General features: G+C 40.1%; 1 protein-coding gene across 10 annotated transcripts in view; it reads right to left on the reverse strand.

Annotated features, from left to right (window-relative positions):
- Window positions 1-17,324, reverse strand: part of RAB3IL1 (RAB3A interacting protein like 1) — a 33,188-nt gene extending 15,864 nt beyond the window's left edge. For 9 of the 10 annotated variants that reach the window (XM_026686314.2, XM_026686311.2, XM_026686310.2 and 6 more), the window contains exons 1-3: window positions 17,113-17,324; window positions 1,713-1,962; window positions 365-460 (exon numbers count right to left, since the gene is read on the reverse strand). In XM_026686314.2, the coding sequence (XP_026542099.1) occupies window positions 365-460; window positions 1,713-1,962; window positions 17,113-17,123 (357 nt within the window). In that variant the 5' untranslated portion in view covers window positions 17,124-17,324. Of the gene's footprint in view, window positions 1-364; window positions 461-1,712; window positions 1,963-16,218 lie in introns of all 10 variants that reach the window. The other variant, XM_087950650.1, reaches the window with a different exon arrangement.
- Window positions 17,325-17,771: the final 447 nt, after the last annotated feature.

Raw genomic sequence — 17,771 nt, forward strand, 5'->3', positions numbered from 1 at the left:
CCAGTGGAATATGAGCGTTACTGGTCCTACACAGTAAAGCTTTCCTGAAAATATGAAGTACAGCTCTAGGAAATCACCTGGATCCAAATGTTAATGGTCAATTATTAAAACATGCATAATCTGAAAGAATACAGTCCAAAAAACCCCCAACATAGAATTCTGTTCTTTCAACAAGAACAGCTTGCAAAGTATATCAGAGCATACTTTGTGGGTGAGAAGAGATGCGTGGATTCTAGTATCCAAAGAGATGTCTTCAAAGATGTACACCGATTTCTTAAGCTCAACTTTGGACTTGGTTTCTAAAGGATTCACACCATTACCTTTAGGATTTGGATGCCAAGCTCAAGTTAAGAAAGTGCAGTACCTCAAATAAGCTTGCTGTCAGCTCTTCCAGTTCCTGCTCCAGCTGTTCCCTGACTTTGGAAAGTCTCTCACATTCTTCATCCTTCAACTTTAATTCCTGCAGAGATAAAACACAAGATATAATGATTCTCTATAATCATTCTACTTTACACACAGAGATGGGGGGAGGGAGGGAGGGAGGGAAGGAGAGAGAGACAGATAGACACAAATACACACTTATGCACACACAGATCTACCATACACTGAAGCCTTTCGACAATTGTCTACCCCTGTAAAACTGAAAGTAGTTTTACAAATCTCAACCACAACTTTTAGTGGGCCTTCTTTGCCTAAAATCATATTAACTGAAGAAGGCAACAGCAAAAGCTGGACTTGGACACGTAGCTTAGAAAATATAGAACTCCATATTCACTTTCCTACCAGTTCAACTTCAGGTTGTCAAATATAAAGAAAAGCATAAAGAAAATAAACCCAATAAACAGCATGCCCTAATTTGGGCTTCCCAACAGGCAACCAAAGGCAACATGAGACTCTCAGCTGACTATACAAAGTCCTCAGCTGTGATCTAGAGCCAGATCATATGAGCAGGAAAGAAGGGAAAGAAAACCAGCTGTCAAGCAGTGTCTGGAATCTAGAGAAGCAACAGACTGGAATTCTTGTTTGCCGAGACAGCGTAATGTGTCATCCCAAATTCCAGTTCTGATCCAGTTTGTTATGGAAAACCCTGGTCTTGTAGCCAGTCTGTTCTGCAGTCCAAACTACATAGAAGCATTACAACATAAGGATCCCTGCTTCAAAAGGAACATATATCATCATTTATGAATAGGAAGCAGTAAGGAGTCTGTAAAGCATAAGATTCATGAAACCAAGTTAAGAAATAGACATTTGATCCAAGTTTAGAAAATCACCAAAATCAGTAATATGAAATGAGCTTAAATAATATATGTATGAACTTACAGGGTATGAGGGGAATCATATGTTATACAGTAAAAACCTAGCAGAAAAAAATGGAATAGCATAAATCACCCGGTTTTCTGTTTTAATTTCCTAATAGTATTCTAGAGTTTTACCTGCTCAGCAACTGTCTACTCCATGAATTGATATGAAATAGCTTTGGACAGAATGGAATCAATGTAGCTCACAAACACCTAAAGACAAGCAGAGCGGCAGTACAAAATGTCAATTTCCTAATGCAGATGGACAAAAACTCAATATTTCTTGGTGAGCAATTCAGATGAAGCTTTCGGACTTATGAAGAGGCAACATCGGAGCATATGCATTATGCTTGCCAGCAGGTGGGATTAGGACTAGTGGCCAAATTCTCCGTCCCTTCTTAACCTCATGCTTACCTTCTGAGCTCTACGGAGCTCCTCCTTCAGGAACTCAGAGCCCTTCTCACGGATTTCTACCGAGGAGCTGCGCAAGCGGGAGACGTTCAACTGTGCCACCGACTGGGTGTCATCCCCACCAGTGAAGCTCTTGACAGAAGGCTCTGGGAGCTGTATCTCTTGCCCTCTGTTAGTTGCTGAAAGATGCTTCCACTGACCCACCACTAGCTGCTTTTGGAGCTGTGGTCTTGCCTCCTCAATATGGGTCTGACTGTAAGAAAGAAATTAGTATGTTCAGGATTACAAAGAGGGACACCCTAGGTCAATATGTCCTTTATTTCCCCTCGTGTATATTCCTCTCAAGAATGTACCACATGATTTTCATTACATAGTTACACACACAGGGTGGGGGTGGGGGATGAAGATGGAGAGACAGACACAGCAAATCAAGCAGGCTGTTTCCTCTTTTAAAATAAAGCTTGTTTTCTGCCAGTGAGTTTTACAAATGGAATTATCACATGATAAGAAGGCCAAGTTAGAAATATTTCTCCAGGAAACAATTTCTTCAATGTTTTTCCTTGGCTGAGAACATAAATGAGGCTATTGACAATTAGCTTTGGTGCACTCATGCTCATCAAAAGAATATAAACTTGGTATAGCAGCACACAGTAAATATTTTGTCAGAACACAAAAGAAGGCAGCATTTATGTGATATCACCACTAGGCATGTATTGTTATTTTGGCATCACCCAGTGTAGAAGAAGAGCTATAAACCACTTCTCTCCATATACAAGATGCCTTTCAAGCAGGACCTGATACCTCCAAATTACAAATCAGTGTGATTATGGGAAATGAAATCATATTCAGAACTAAAGATGGCATCTCTTTGGAATCAGCAGACCTTCAAGCCCAATGCTATTCTGCCTTGGTGAATTTCTCCCTGTTCCTCCCCTTCCAGATCCAAGCAGCTTCCAGACACTCAGACAATACTCTGACAGCATTTGGGGGAGAACGAGGGCAACACCATATTCCCCACCAGGGGTGGGATTCAAATTTCTTAACAACCGGTTCTGTGGGCATGGCCTAATTTGTGGGTGTGGCTTGGTGGACATGTGACTGGGTGGGCATGGCTTGTATGTAAATATTGTAAATATGTATGTAAATATTGAATTTTTTATAACAAAAGAGCAACTTTTACTCAAAATCAGGCAAAGCAGGCAGGCAGATTGAGTTGCTCCCAGAAACAGAGATTCACTCAGAGATCTACCATTCTGCAATCTGCTACCTGAGTCTGCACTGAAAAATAGAAGCTTCTGTCCTAAGGAAGGTTCAGCTCTGCTTTTAGGTTAGATAGAAAGCAGGAAATCCAACGATTTCCTGCTTTCTAGCTAATCTAAATCTCCCAGCACAGCTGATAGTCGGAACAACTGATGGTTGGGGGGGGAAAAGAAAAAAATAGCAACTTACCAAAAATTAGGCTAACGCAGGCAAGTTGGATGGCGTACATGCCAAGTAAAGAGTGAGTGGGCAGGGAGGGGAGGAGAGGGGCCAGCCAGTGGTACGATTTGCCAGTTCTTCAAACTGAGCAGAATTATAACAACCGGTTCTATAGTCCAACCAAATAGAATCCCACCCCTGTTCCCCACTCAGAAGGATAAACAATGAGTGGTATCAAAAGCTGTCGAGAAGAGTACACTACCACAAATCAGATCCCTCCAAGTGCACCAAGAGCTGTCTCTGTACTGTATCCAGGCCTAAAACCGGATTGCAACAGGTCCAAATAATGTGTTTCATTCAAGTCTTTTTGCATTTTCACCACAATTTTCTTTTCCCCCAGAAAGAGTTGGAGACAGGTCAGTAGTTTATTTAGTATATATGAGTTGAGCAATGGTTCCTTAAGAAGGGACACATCACTGTCTCCTTCAAAGAGGAAGGCAGCTTCTCTTCTCTCAGGAATTCATTCACCATCACTGAAACCCAGCTCTTCCTCACTTTAACCAGGAAGAAAAGAGGTCCAGATTACAGGGGACGGGGTTGAAGTGAAAGTTGCTGCAGATGCCATTGGAAGGAAGATACTGTACATTGCATTAATATACAGGTCAAAGCAAACTCACCCTTGCATAGTAATGAATTTTTATCTATTCCCACATTTGTGACAATAATTTTTCAAATTATACACAAACTTTTCCATGCACAAATAGATATACATAGAATCTTTGACTTCTACAATATAGCCGAACTTCAGTCTCCATCAACCTCTCAAATTGCTTGGATATTTTCTACTCCAGCTATACAAAAATGGATTATAGCTCAATGGAAGAATAATACATTCCATTGAGCTATAATCCATTTTTGGCTGTTTTATGAAAGTGTTATATGTGTGTGTGTGTGTGTGTGTACGTGTACGTGTGTATGTGTATGTGTACATGTACACACATATACATATTCTTTCATAACACAGCCAAAAATGGATTATAGCTCAATGGAAGAATAATACGTTGCACAAAGAAGATCATTTTAAATTGGCTATATTCCAATGAAACAAAATCTTAACTCTATCACTTTTCACAACAGGGCCACTATTGTTTAGGTCTTACATGAACATTATAGCAAACATTCACACACACACCATATTCAGAGTGTGTGTAAATGTATATGTGTTCACACAGAGAACAAAGACTGAATTTCACAGCACTCTGTAAACTCAGCATCAAGAATAACATTAGCAGAATTTATTCAAAGTTCAGCAAATCAATCAAATCAAGCTAGAATTCTTTTTAGTTTCAAGGTACTCTTCAGCTGACCATTAAAAAGATACAAGAGTAAAATCACAACAAAATCAGAGGTCTTTTGACAGACTTTTGAGTGACTTAGTAAGATTACTGAGCATAATTTTGTGTGGGCTCCATGCATACTCTTGGTTCCTGTTGAAGTTGAATATCAGAGGGCATTTGACATAAAAAACCTTTTATTTGAAAAGACATTCTGAAGCTCAACATCAACAGGATACAAGAACATGCACACAGATACACAGGCACACACACAAGCCATAATGTAGAAATCAACCAAACAATTATAATCTTGATATATACAACTTCAAAAGTTTCAGCCATGCTTATGAATGAAACCAAGTGATGCACTCCCAAGCGTCAACCTAGGTCAGACAGTGGCAAAAATTCCTGCCCTTGTTTTCCAGCATTAAAGCAAACTCCACAATGGCTCTTCAGTTCTGAGCCATGTGCTTCAATAAGGGCTTGTTTGCCTTGGAATTCCCTCTGCCATTCCATCCAGTCCAAGCCAGGAGTAGCAGTCCCACAACCAGAAGGGACATGGAAAAACTGAAAGAAAGGCAACCTATCATAAGCCACAAAGCAAAATGTCTGATACAGCACTCAAAACCACACAGAACTTTCAAAACAATCCCACTCTCTATGCCAAGCTTTTGTTCTGAATATGGAAAAAAACAAAACTCTTGAATAATTTAATTTTTCTGTCATAATAATAATGTTTTGCATGCAGGAGTTCTGAGATTCAGTTCCTGGTTCTTCCAGACAGGACAAAGAGAGACTTCTGCCTAAAATCATTTTCAGCATTTCTTATCAATGGCCTAATATAATATAGCATTAAGGCAGCTGCTTATGTTTTGTAACTGCTCCACACACATATCCCCAACACACGAACAGACATATCAATACAAAGAATGGGTGTTTCCTTTAGAGTTTCAGTGGCAATTCTTCAAATTCTGAAAAATGAGTGCTTCTTGGACGAGAAGCAAAATGTTTTCAAGAAAAAATACCCAAGGAAGTCCAATTGTCTTTTCTAAAAACACCTTTGGGACAACCAGGATCTGGATGATTGAGAATCTCCAGAACATTTCTACACTATCCCAAATTTCCTCATATAAAATGGAAAGAAAGGGGGAAGGGACGAGGATCTGGTAATAGTAATAACAGTAGTATATGGCTGTTTCTTTCACAAGATATAATGAATGCAAAGGTAAATTAAATTGAGCTGGAGCTTGAAGCCCTGGCCATCAGGCACAGCATATCACCTGGCTATGTGAATAAGTGGATAACACCTAACTTCTAGGTGTTTTATTTTTACTTTTTATATTATGTAGTTTATGTATTTTATTTGCTTTATTGTAGGCAGCCTAGAGCTACATAAATGTGAGATGAGCAGGTGTATGAATGAATGTATGAATAAATCACTAAATGGAGTGGTTAGAATGCAGTATTGCAGGTTAACTCTGTTCACAGCCTGGAGTTCGATCCTGACCAGCTCAAGGTTGATTTAGCCTTCTATCCTTCCAAAGTCAGTAAAATGAGGACCCAGATTATTGGGCAATATGTTGACATTTGTAAAATGCTCAGAGATGTAAAGCATTATGGGGTGGTATATAAGTCTAAGTGCTATTGCTAAAAGATCTCAGAACCACTGAAAATCCCTGTGTTTGTTTAAAAAGGATAAAGATCCTAAGCATAATTATTTTTACCTATAATTAATTTTTTAAAATAATATGCCACACACGAGAAGAAAAACCACCATGGAAAAGATCCAAACAGGAAACTACAGAAGTGTAGCCATTATCCAGACACCCCTGTGGGTTAATCCTGGGGAAAAAATTGCTCAAGTTTAGCCAACATTAGCCTATGGCCAAGATTTGATTACATCAATCTTGGAAAAGAGATCAGAAATAAATGAGATATATGTATCAAGCAAGGGCAATTAAATCAGGTTGGTTCAAGTACATGTGAAGGGCAATTAAATCAGGTTGGTTCAAGTACATGTGAAGCAAGGAACAAATAAAGGATATCTCTGGGGAAAAAACCTTTGCAAAATAAGAATAACATGTTTGATTTGTCAGTTCTTGTCTTACACTTCAATTTTGATTCCAAGTAAAATAGCATACTAGGCAGCCAACAGCCTGACTAGGAGTCTGATGGAAGCCAGCCAAATCATTCTGGGACACTGAGGCTCAAAAGTCTTTCAAAAGGACCAAGTGAAGAGATAGATATTAATCCTGAACATTAAATAAATGGCATTTATTTAATTGGATGTACCTTTTGGTGGTGATTATAGAGCATGTGCTTCCTCTCCCCACCTTGAAGGCTGCTAAAGGGCGTATCAGCATCAATCCTAACCAAAGTTAAGAGATAGTATCAAGAGCTCTGCAATGGGGTATTGAGGAGCTTCTGCCCATTGGTATTCCATGAAATCAGCTTGCCTGAATTTAGCAAGTGCCCAAATGTCTATTTTTATTTCACAAAGCTATTGATATCAGATTCATTCCACCATGTGTAAGTACCTACTGGCCCATTTTTCAGCCCCTAAATCTCCTGCCAAGACTAAGCAAATGAAATTTGCTGGCAATTTTCCAATTTGCAATAGAGCTGTTTGCCAACTTACTTTCTGAAAATGCTTTAAGCCTCCACTAGGCATAGTTTAGCCCCAGGTTGGCTGATGATGATATAATTCCCATGCCTCCTCCAAACTATTGTGAAAAGAAGGAGGAAACCTTGCTTGCAAAAAAATATTCCCCACCCCTGCATCAACTGTATATCAGCCCTCTATTGTTCGATGTGAATTACCATTCCTGGAATCAAGGAAAGTCCCTCTCAGCATCAAAAACAATGTGCAGCAAAAGCTGGGAAGCTACTGACACGTCCTGTACCTGACTTTACATTGTTCTTTGCTCAGTGATCTAGAAAAAAGGGGAAACAAAGTGTTCTATGAAATTCTGTGGTTGGGATGAAAGCCCTCAAGTTCTTTAGGGGCCTGGCTGCATATCTATTCCAGAACAGGTGTTTTTTTTAAAAAAAAATAAATCATATTGAAAAGGTTTGCAGGGACAATCACTTCTGGAGGGAGAAAATGGGACACTAACAAAATCTTTTTTTAAAAAAAACAATTATCAAAAAGAAAGAAGTTAGGGGAAAATATAATAAGCCAGGCATTTCTTTGATGCCTGGAAAAAGAAGTTCCTTATTAAAACACAACGCTTAAAATCGACCAGACAGAACTGAAATGCAGATGGGTGAAGAACATAGAAATCTGAAGGGAATAGCAATGCAGGGTTGTCCTCAAGTTAGGACTGAAACAGAGTCTGCCCATCACAGTTATAACTCATGAAGGTTGTAAAGCAGGCTAGTCATATGACCAATCCGATTTTATGACTTTTTGCAGTGGTCATTAAGCACACACAGTGATCATTAAATGACCCAATGGTTCATTATGGTGCAGTTTTGCTGAAAACCAGCTTGTTTTTAGTAAAACTGATGCAAAATAGATCAAGTGACTGCAGGATGCTGCAAACGGCTGTAAATCTTTGATAGTGAGATGGGTGGCATACAATGTTAATAAATAAATAAAATGCCGCCCAATTGCTGAGTACCCAAAGTGCACTCATGTAACTTCAAGAGGGGGAAGCTATTGGAATTTTGAATCTGTATCTTAAGTACCCCCCAGGTAGATCCATTGGAACTTTAAACAGCCACTAAGCAATTGGTCATAAGTTGAGGACACTGGGAAAAAGAAAAAAAAAACCTCAACAGCACTTTTTTTTCCTGTAGCTTAAGTAGTTCAGGGACTATTTACAATTTAGGTAGGGAAATAATTAAGCATGATGGGGAAAATGGTTAATAAAAAAATAAGTCTCTCAGGAAGACTTGAAAACTAATAGTACCAGAAAAAAGCCAAGCCCAACCCAGACAGAAGTCACAGATTTGGAAAGCATTTTGGGATTTGGCAAAAAGAAAAGAAAAGAAATCAGTGCCAGAGCATTAGACAGTCTTATTTGATGGTGCTGTGCAGACAGTCCCCTAATCTCCCATGTCCCTGCAGAAAACTGTATACTGGTGAGAAAGGATACTAGATTTGCCTGACATCTAATTTTCTATATGCAGAGATCTTCTTAATATGAACAATCAAATCCCACCTGCGCTATGGCACAGTAGAGCAAATCAAGCTATTCATGCTGTCCAGCTACCTTTACTTTATTAACAAAATGATGCTGTGGTGATATTATAAATAGCTACTACAAATATCCTTAACTAATCATCATCTGTTGGATAACAAAAAAGATAATCCCTAGCCTGTACAATATTGCAGACTGCCAGCATTAAACATTTCATATGTTTTAAGTTGCCTGAGGGAATTAACAGGGACAACAATAAGTATTTACTTTAATACAAGGAAATATTAAAAGAATTATATCCACTTTCTGATTAATAGAAGTGTGCTAATAAGAAGATAGAAAATGGCTAAATACTTTTATTTGCAGTAGAAGACTCAGAATAAATTAGTTGATCATGAAAAAGAATGGAAAAGCCTAATGAGATATTAGCAACCCCAAATTTTATGCTCAGTTATGAAGCAGCCCAATTAGCACAGTTAAAGGCCTGATTTAATAGTAATAAATGAAACCTTGGTTCAAAAATCAATGAAACAAGATATTAAGAATCCATTAGAAAGACTTTTAGTATTCAATGAAGTGGGGGAAGGAGAGAATGTGCTGTCCAGACAGTTTAGAATTAATGGGATTTGGGATAGTTAGTTAGAAATTGAGAGCGGTCCCCTTAAGGGAATGCATCATGGTAAATGTAGTTAAGGTATCCTGAGAAACTGCTCTGCATCCAGACTCTGAACCACCACAGCAGACAACTCCTAACCCTCCTTTGAACAAGGAGCCTCAGCATGCTGCGAAAGCACACTATGCGCCTCAATGCGCCGCGAAAGCACAATCGAAGCCAGTGGTGAGTGTCAATTGCATGACAGTGTGCAATAACACACCAGCCCCTCGCTCGTGTCACCAGATCTGCTTAGCCAAAGTCTACCCCGATGGACGCCTAGAAGAAGCAGTGAAGATGTATGTAATACTGGATCCTCAGAGCAATCGCTCACTAGCCAGGTCCGCATTCTTCAACCTCTTTGATGTTCAGAAGGAAGAAGTACACTTCACGATATCAACGTGCACCACACCAAGACGCACGGCGGGGAGGAGCGCTACTGGACTCTGTATAGAGTCATTAGATGGAAGTTCCCAGTTTCTACTGCCGCCCGTGTTGGAATGGGGCGGGATACCAGATGACCGCAGCCACATTGCAACACCAGAGGTAGCTAGCAAAATACCTCACCTGAAGCATATGGCTCATCACTTTCCCGCCCTAGATCCTGAAGCCAAGATTTTGCTCTTGCTGGGACTAGATGCCCCTGAGGCTTTAGCATACATTGAAGTAGTAAGAGTCCCAAGATACTTACCCTATGCCTTCAAAACAGACCTGGGTTGGGGAATTTCAGGAATTGTCTGTGTCGATAGGATGCAGGCTCCAACCCAGGTAATAAGCAGAACAGAGAATGTGGGACAAAATTATTCCATCTCTCATAGAAGAAATATGGGACTATCTCTAGAAATACTTTTATTCCATACCAGATTTTGCCTTGGACTTAATTAGAATTAGAATTATTTTATTGGCCAAGTGTGATTGGACACACAAGGAATTTGTCTTGGTGCAAATGCTCTCAGTATACATAAAAGAAAAGATACAATAATCTTTTATGAGTGCAGTGTAGTCTTTATTGTCAGAATTAAAATATTAGAACTTTATTGTCAGAATTAAACCTGTACAACCAATATAAATTAACATGTAAAGAGTATTTGGATATTTTAATGGAAAGATTAACTCCGATGGGATTAGTGCATCCCACCCATTCCGGTAGAAGGGGCTTTGCTCCAGATCCCGTCAGCCAAGGTATTTCAGCTGTTGGGGTCCAGAAGAAGAGTCTTTTTTGCCATGGCTCCCAGCCTCTGGAACAACATGCCCCACAGGTAAGATCTGCTCCGACACGCTTGACTTTCAGAAAGGCCTTGAAGACATAGCTGTGCCAACTGGCCTGGGGCCCCATGCAGGTATGGCAGGATGGACGTGGCTAATAGAGTAAATAATATCTCACCTGCTCCTTGTGCATACTTTGCTCCCTCATTCACTGCTTAGTTTTAATTGAGTTTTAAATTTAAGATTCTTATTTATTGTTTTAATGTTCAATAATGTGTTTTAATTGAATGTCAGTAAGCTGTCTAGAATCTCCTCTAGCAAGATGGATAGCATACAACTTTAACAAATAAATAAAATAATAAGTAGCAAAACAAAGTCTAACATAACTGAAACTTGGTACCCTGGTGAGAAAGTAATACTCTTATCCTGGGAAGGGGTTGCTTCTGTCTTATCCAAAAAAATTCCTAAACATTAGGGCTACAGAATATGTGGCATGGGTGGAAGGGAGGTTGGGGATGAGGACATGCTGAAGAATAAGAATTAGTCACAAAAGATGCCTGCATCAGATTTTCAGAAACTTTTCTCTTCAATCACCCCATGTTATCACTGAGGGATCAACAATTCTCAAGAGAGGTTTTGGGTTGTTGTTGGAAAGAGAGGTGAAAAATTGCTTTCTACCAATACTTCTCTGGAACCAAACCAATAAATTCTGCCCATTGCTATCTTATTTAAAGCCTTGAGAGGTTTCGAGAAAATTCTGCAGCAGAATTTATTGAAGTTCCCAATGTGGGAACTTCAATAAATAAATATACTTACCCCACAGGGTGGTTGTTGTGGGAAAGAGAGGGAATGTTATGTACACTGCCTTGAGGTCCTGGAGGAAATAAATCTACAAATAACTGAAATAACATTTAAAAAAAACCTTCTGAAGATGAAGAATGGTAGGGATTTGTTTTGTTTTTGTAGCTGGGACTTGAATTTAACTGCTGTGAGCCATCTAGCACACTCTGTAGCATAGACTGAATATGCACGTCTAGAGTAAAATAGATGATCTTTAAAAAGAAGGATTGCATTATTTAAAAGAAGAGACTTAATAGAACTTCAAGAAAAACAAACATTACTTCCTTTTAAATTTATGGGAAGTTTACTAGATGGTCATCTATCACTAGTGGTCAACAGGTTCTTTTTAAATAATTGCAGAACAAGCCTTCCGTATTTTTTTTATGTTTTAGAAGATTCTATAAAGTAATATTTGTCCAAGACATGTCATTATGATCAGTTTAGTGTGCTGCATTAAAAACAGAAAATTGAGCAGAAAAGTACCAAATAACTTGTTATTTATGCCCTGCATTCCAGTATGATGCCAGGTGATGCTGGCAAGAGTCTGCACTGCCCCTTGGAAAAGTAGAAATGAATCAGCAAGTCTTGGTTCCTGTGTGGCTAACAGATAAAAAACACACTGAGTCAGCATTTACAGCGCATTTGAAAACATTCTTAGGTAATTATTATTCTAAGGCTAGTTGGAACAGCAGAGGCCATAGTAGAACATAGAAAAAATGTCTCATTTAACCCATGGCACAACTGGGAATCTATATCTCGGCTTCTCAAGCTCAAGATATCCAAAATCTTTTTAAAACTGCTGATTTTCTCTTTCTATCATCACACACATTCTATAAGATGGACATACCAGTTGGCTGTTTTGCTTCCATGTGTAACAGCTAATTAAAAACTTAATGCAGTGTGATGTGATGTGCAATGAAATTTCACTCACGTTTGACATATACAGTTTACATGCAGAAAAAGGCAACTATTCATTCACAAACAGAAACATCTAAACTTCTGCTTGTCTAGTTTAAAAGGAGCTCAGTCAGCAAGAGTTTCTTTAAAAACAACTGTCAGTTGAGCAAAATAGTTCAGGTCCTGAATCATTTCCTAAATCAGACGAAGAAAGGTGTGAATTATATTAAAAATCTTTTATTCCCACAAATACTACTTTATTGTCAATTTTCTTGAAGTGCTTATGAACTGCTATTTACCTACTGTATAGAAATTGTAACTACGCTTGCATGCTTTCATGAGGAAAACAGACATTTACAAATAGTTCAAGGCTGGGCATTCTGTTAGAAAGAGTTGTTTAGTGACAACTCAGCAAAGATAAATGAACAGCAATCAGAAAATTTCCAGTTATCTGACCCTTAGTAAAATGTAGAAGTATGAACCTTATTTTATTTAAGGCAGCAAACTGAAGGTTTCCTGTTTTGGGTAGCTTATTTATAAAAATTCTGGGAATACAAAGAAACTAATTTTCACAAATCCTTAGGATACAGGAGGAAGTAGGAAACCTTTATGTAACAAAAAGGAATAAAATTTAAAAATGCTCCTGTATTTTTACAAATACTTTTTTCCGGTCACTGATTTTCTTTTTCTTTTTTTTCACTTTTTCTATGCCACTTTCCCTCTCCCTACACCCAGTTTGGTGAAGTGTTTAAGGCATCAGGCTAGAAACCAGGAGACTATATCAATTGGGTGTTCTTGGACAGTCGGTTTTTCTCTCAGTCCTAGGAAGGAGATAAGAGCAAACTCCTTCTGAAAAGCCTTGTCAAGAAAATTGCAAGAACTTGTGCAAGGCAGTTTCTGAGAATCAGACACAACGGAACAAAAGAAAAACAATATTCTTCTAGCTTTGCCTTTTATGCTTAGTTCAAACTTCAAAGACTCGTCAATTCATTATTGGTCCATCTAGCTCAATATCAATATCACTCCCTGCCCAAAACCAGATTCTGCTCAGATCCATGGGAACTGCAACATGTATGAATAAATCTCCAACTTCTTTATAAAAGACTTTCCATAGTCCTTTCTGGAGATGCTGAGAAATAAACTTGGGACATAGTCTACTATATGGAGATTCTCAGTCATTCAGGTCATGGTTGTCACAAAAGTGTTTTTCAAAAGGCAAATGGACTTTGTTTTGCCTTGAAGATGTTTCATTTCTCATCCAATAAGCTTCACCAGTTCTGACTGTATGATGGGGGTAGGGGGGAATGGAAGGATTAGTTCTGGCCCCAAACCCTAAGAATTAGAGCAAATCCTTCCATTCCCCACCACCATGACCATCCAGTCAGAACTGATAAAGCTTCTTGGATGAGAAGCAAAATATCTTCAAGGAAAAACAAAGAAAGGTCAGCTGCCTTTTGAAAAAGCACCTTTGAGGTAATCTACCAACATTAGATAAAAGGAGGAAAGTTGCCTTTCTATAATGCCTATCTGTTGCAGTCAACAGTACAACTGGTATCCTACAGGATGTAGCAGGGGTGAATGAACATGTCTATTAAATGCTCCCATATCCTGAATACACGTTCTCATGTACTGAACTTCCTCCTGGCTTTCAAAATACATCATCTAGACACCGGTACATTCAGGCCATTGCAATAAACCTCATTCCCCAACTACAGCCCACCCACAAGAGCAATCATGGGAAATAAAAGACAAGACCTGAACCGGTAAATAATTATTATTGCAGATCTGACATTAGTTTTGTCCTGGCAAAGAGCAGCTTCTCCAAAGTCTAGAACTCTAACCATCTATATTACCCATATACATAACACTCAAGAGTTTAAAACTTAACCTCTACTTTAACAATGTAAAAAAATTGGCCACAGCTCTTTTCTCTGGTCTTTGCTGTCTGTTGACCATTTCTTGCAATAGCTTATATAATAGTCCATCCTGTTTCCTTCCTATTTTGCAGATGTCATTTCTGACCTGCATGGAGTTAAATAGGCTTTCAGCCATATCAATATCTAGGAATATTACACCGTCCAGTAATTATTTTTGCTCAATCCCAGCACTTTATGTTTATTTGAATTATTTGAAAGCAACCACACTGAGGGTAAATTTCAGAATCATTAATCAGTGCAGTTGCCGCTGTTAGTCTGGATTAAAATTGCCATCTGGTCTTTATTTTCAAGAACAGTTGCTATTTAGTAATCCAACGTAGCTGCTCTTTTCAAGAAGAAGCTTTTGGTGAAGGAACTCCTCCCTCCCAAATTTAAATGAAATTAACAAGATAATATGACACAATAAAGTGTTGGGATAAATGTCAATAAGTATCATGAGTCATTTTCTTAGCAGACTTTTAATTTGAAGCTGTTGAAGAGACAGTCCTCAATCCAGGCTTCAAGGTTACAGATGCTCTTCCCTGAAACTGTCAGACCGAGTAAAGAGCCGCAATCCACCATTCCAATTTAGTGAGGAAGGCCAACCTTTGCCTCACAAAATCTCTTCACAATGGGAAGTTGTTAGCAAGATCTTTTTAAAAAAATCTAATTCTACCGAAACAGGAGGAGGGGAGAGAGAAATGTGCCGGATCTGCACTTTTAGCAAAAGGCCCAATGAGTTCCCTGCAGAGCTGGTCTGACAGAGCAATTTCCTGTATGAAATGCCTTTAGACGACTTCTGGTAGAATTCTGCAAGGAATATGCCCAAGAAAGAAATCTGCAGGGCTTTCCTCTTCCGTGAAAGAAATTTCCTCTGACACCAGAATAAAGAGATGTTTCACTGTTTCCTCCTACCTGGAGAGGAATTATTAACTGGGAAACTACAAGACAACTTCATCATTCCCTCCCTCACCCCCCCACTTTCACACAGACTAGTTAAAGCTCTCTGAATATATAAACAAATAAAAGAAACAACACTGGTTATTAGCACAAAAATAACACTCGTAAGGCTATTATTCTTCTGGTATTCTGCTTTGCTTTAATGAGAGAATCAAGCCACTTCATGAAGTCCTCTTTGATTTCCATAATATTTCTCACACTGCAATACCACATCATCAACCTGATGCCACAATTGTAAATGGGAAATCTGCTGACATGTTAACTAATACTAGAAAGCTTTTTTGGAACATAATCTAAAGTGCTGGACAATATATATAAAAATGTTTATACACGATCGACTTAGTAGGATTTCTGGCATAGGAATTCCTGAAATAACATACATATTCCTTGGCAGCAGAGCCTACAACCACTGGCTGTCTCAAGATCTATACACACATCACTCATGTTCTTAGGACTTCAAGGGCACAGCAACAATTGAACCAAGATAAATGTGGTTCTGCACGTCCATTGCCCATGGAAACATCAAAACATTATTGCAAGGAAAAAGAGTCCAATTGCGTACTATTTCTCTTTCTGCATCACACCTGAGATGGTCCTTTACCCTTTCAAAGATAGTAAGCAGGCAAAAATAGATACTGAAGAGCCCAAAGTGCTAGATTTAGAATCAATCTTCCTAGTCTTTACCCCCGATAGTTTCAACCTGACTTTAATTCTTCCTTTATGGCCCTGAGCACGAAGATATGAATATGTCAAAGCTGTTGGTTTCTGGAAGCTAGCAATTGAGCTCTGCCCCATAGAGATGCCAATATCAGATTTTTATTATGCATCCAGACAATGTCATCAGCCCACCTTTGATTTCCCCTGTCACTCTTTTTTTCAGTTCATGGGATGAACCTTTAGCTAACAGGCTGGAAAGAAGTACTGTACCCTTCTGCACAATGTGCAGAACTGGATCTCTGGAAGAGAGTGATTTTGGATCTAAAGTGACAAATATCAAGTCTAATGCACAATTATCAAGTCTAATGAGATGTACGTCTGGGGCCCCACAAAAGAACACATGTCAACCAGTGGCTGAAACTGCATCCAAGCACTTTAAATTGTACAGCAATACCATAGGTGGATGACCAGCAGAACACTTACTTTCCATGTTGTTTGCTGGGTGGCTGGCTAGTTAGTACAAGGAATAGGAAGCAATAGTGGCTGTGAGGTAATGGGAACAAGGAAGAGGAAAAAGCAGAGGAAGTATAGCAATCAGGTAGCCAGGTGGGTTTGGAGGCATCCCAAATGTTTTCTCTGTTTCCTCCAAACCTGGAAATGCATCAACATTTCCATTCACATGTGTGCACACCCGCGCACACACACATGAATCCATCTCACTGTTGTCAGTCCTTGGACAGGTATTTCATACACCTGCAGGTATATCTTTGGGTATGTTTGCAGGGAAATTTGTGGAATTTCAGAATGCAACACTTTTGCCATTTTCAAACCTAGGGCTTATCACTGGGACTGCATGCACCAGAACCCCCTGTTAGATGGAGATTTTGCAGTTCTGGGAGTTAAGGCTCCTAAGCACCTCTGGAATTCATCAGAATATTCCGCTTTAGGGAGTAAAATTGGATCACTCCAACTGAACCTTACACCAGTTCAAATCTAGACCCCTCGCTGACCACGGTGCACAACCATTCCAATTTACACGTCAGCCGCGGAACTGTCTTGGAGGGACTACTCCCCGTCATCAGACTCACACAAGTTCTTATCCGGAAAATGCAAGCTAGTCAACACCGCATCCCCTCCCCTCTAGTCAGTTTTTCTCAGCCGGCGCTCGGGGACTCCTCTCCGGATCCCGCCGCTGCCTCCGCAACGTTCAGCCGGGGCTTCCTGAACCTAAGAAGGGGAGTCTCTCCCGCGGATGAGCTGCAAAAGCAGATTACGGGAATACAATCCTCCCCCGAGGGGCAAAAGGCACGTAAAGTGCCACTGTGACCAGCATCGCCACCCCAGTCGGAAATTCACTGCAGACTCAAGACTTCCTACCCAGTCCACATGCTGGCTTCGCGGCACTTCCAAAGGCGCCACTGCGCCGTGTGCCTCACAAGCAGGAGAGGGTATCCATCGACCCTTCAGAGGCTTTGCAAGGACCCGGCAATCGATCCGGAGCCGGCGGCCTGTCCCTTCCCCTTTCTTTCCAGCTGCGCTGCGGCAGTCGCTGGACGATGGTGAAAGAAGCCCTCCCAGCCAGCTGCTTGGCTGGCTCCGCAGCTGGCGGGGGGGGGAGAGGAGGAGGAGGAGGAGAGCCGGGAAAGACACGTGACCCCTCCGAAGCCTCGCCTCCCTCCCTCCCTTTGCCCATCGCAAGGATGCATGTGCACATCCCGGCGCGGCGGCGAGTCACATGACCCGCCTCCCATTCACTTCCATGCAGTTCCTCGGTTGAGCTTAGGATCCGGGGAGTCCCGGCGAGTCTCCTTTTTTTGCCTTTGCTTGGCCGCTACCGCTAGTTTTCCCTTAGATCTGAGGATCGGGGTTTTACCTTCTGGCGAAGCCACCCCTGCTGCCTTCTTTGGTTTCTGAAAGACCCGGTGGAAGATCTGCTAGAAGTTTTTTGTTTTTTCTTGAGTACGGCGGGACAAAAATATAATAAATAAACAGATAATGAGAAAAGAGGTCGGGCCACGTTGATGGACCCGGATTGA

Source organism: Notechis scutatus, chromosome 1 (genome assembly GCF_049901735.1).
Source record: "Notechis scutatus isolate UNSWTSFEM ecotype Mainland chromosome 1, rNotScu1.2, whole genome shotgun sequence".
Taxonomy (NCBI): domain Eukaryota; kingdom Metazoa; phylum Chordata; class Lepidosauria; order Squamata; family Elapidae; genus Notechis; species Notechis scutatus.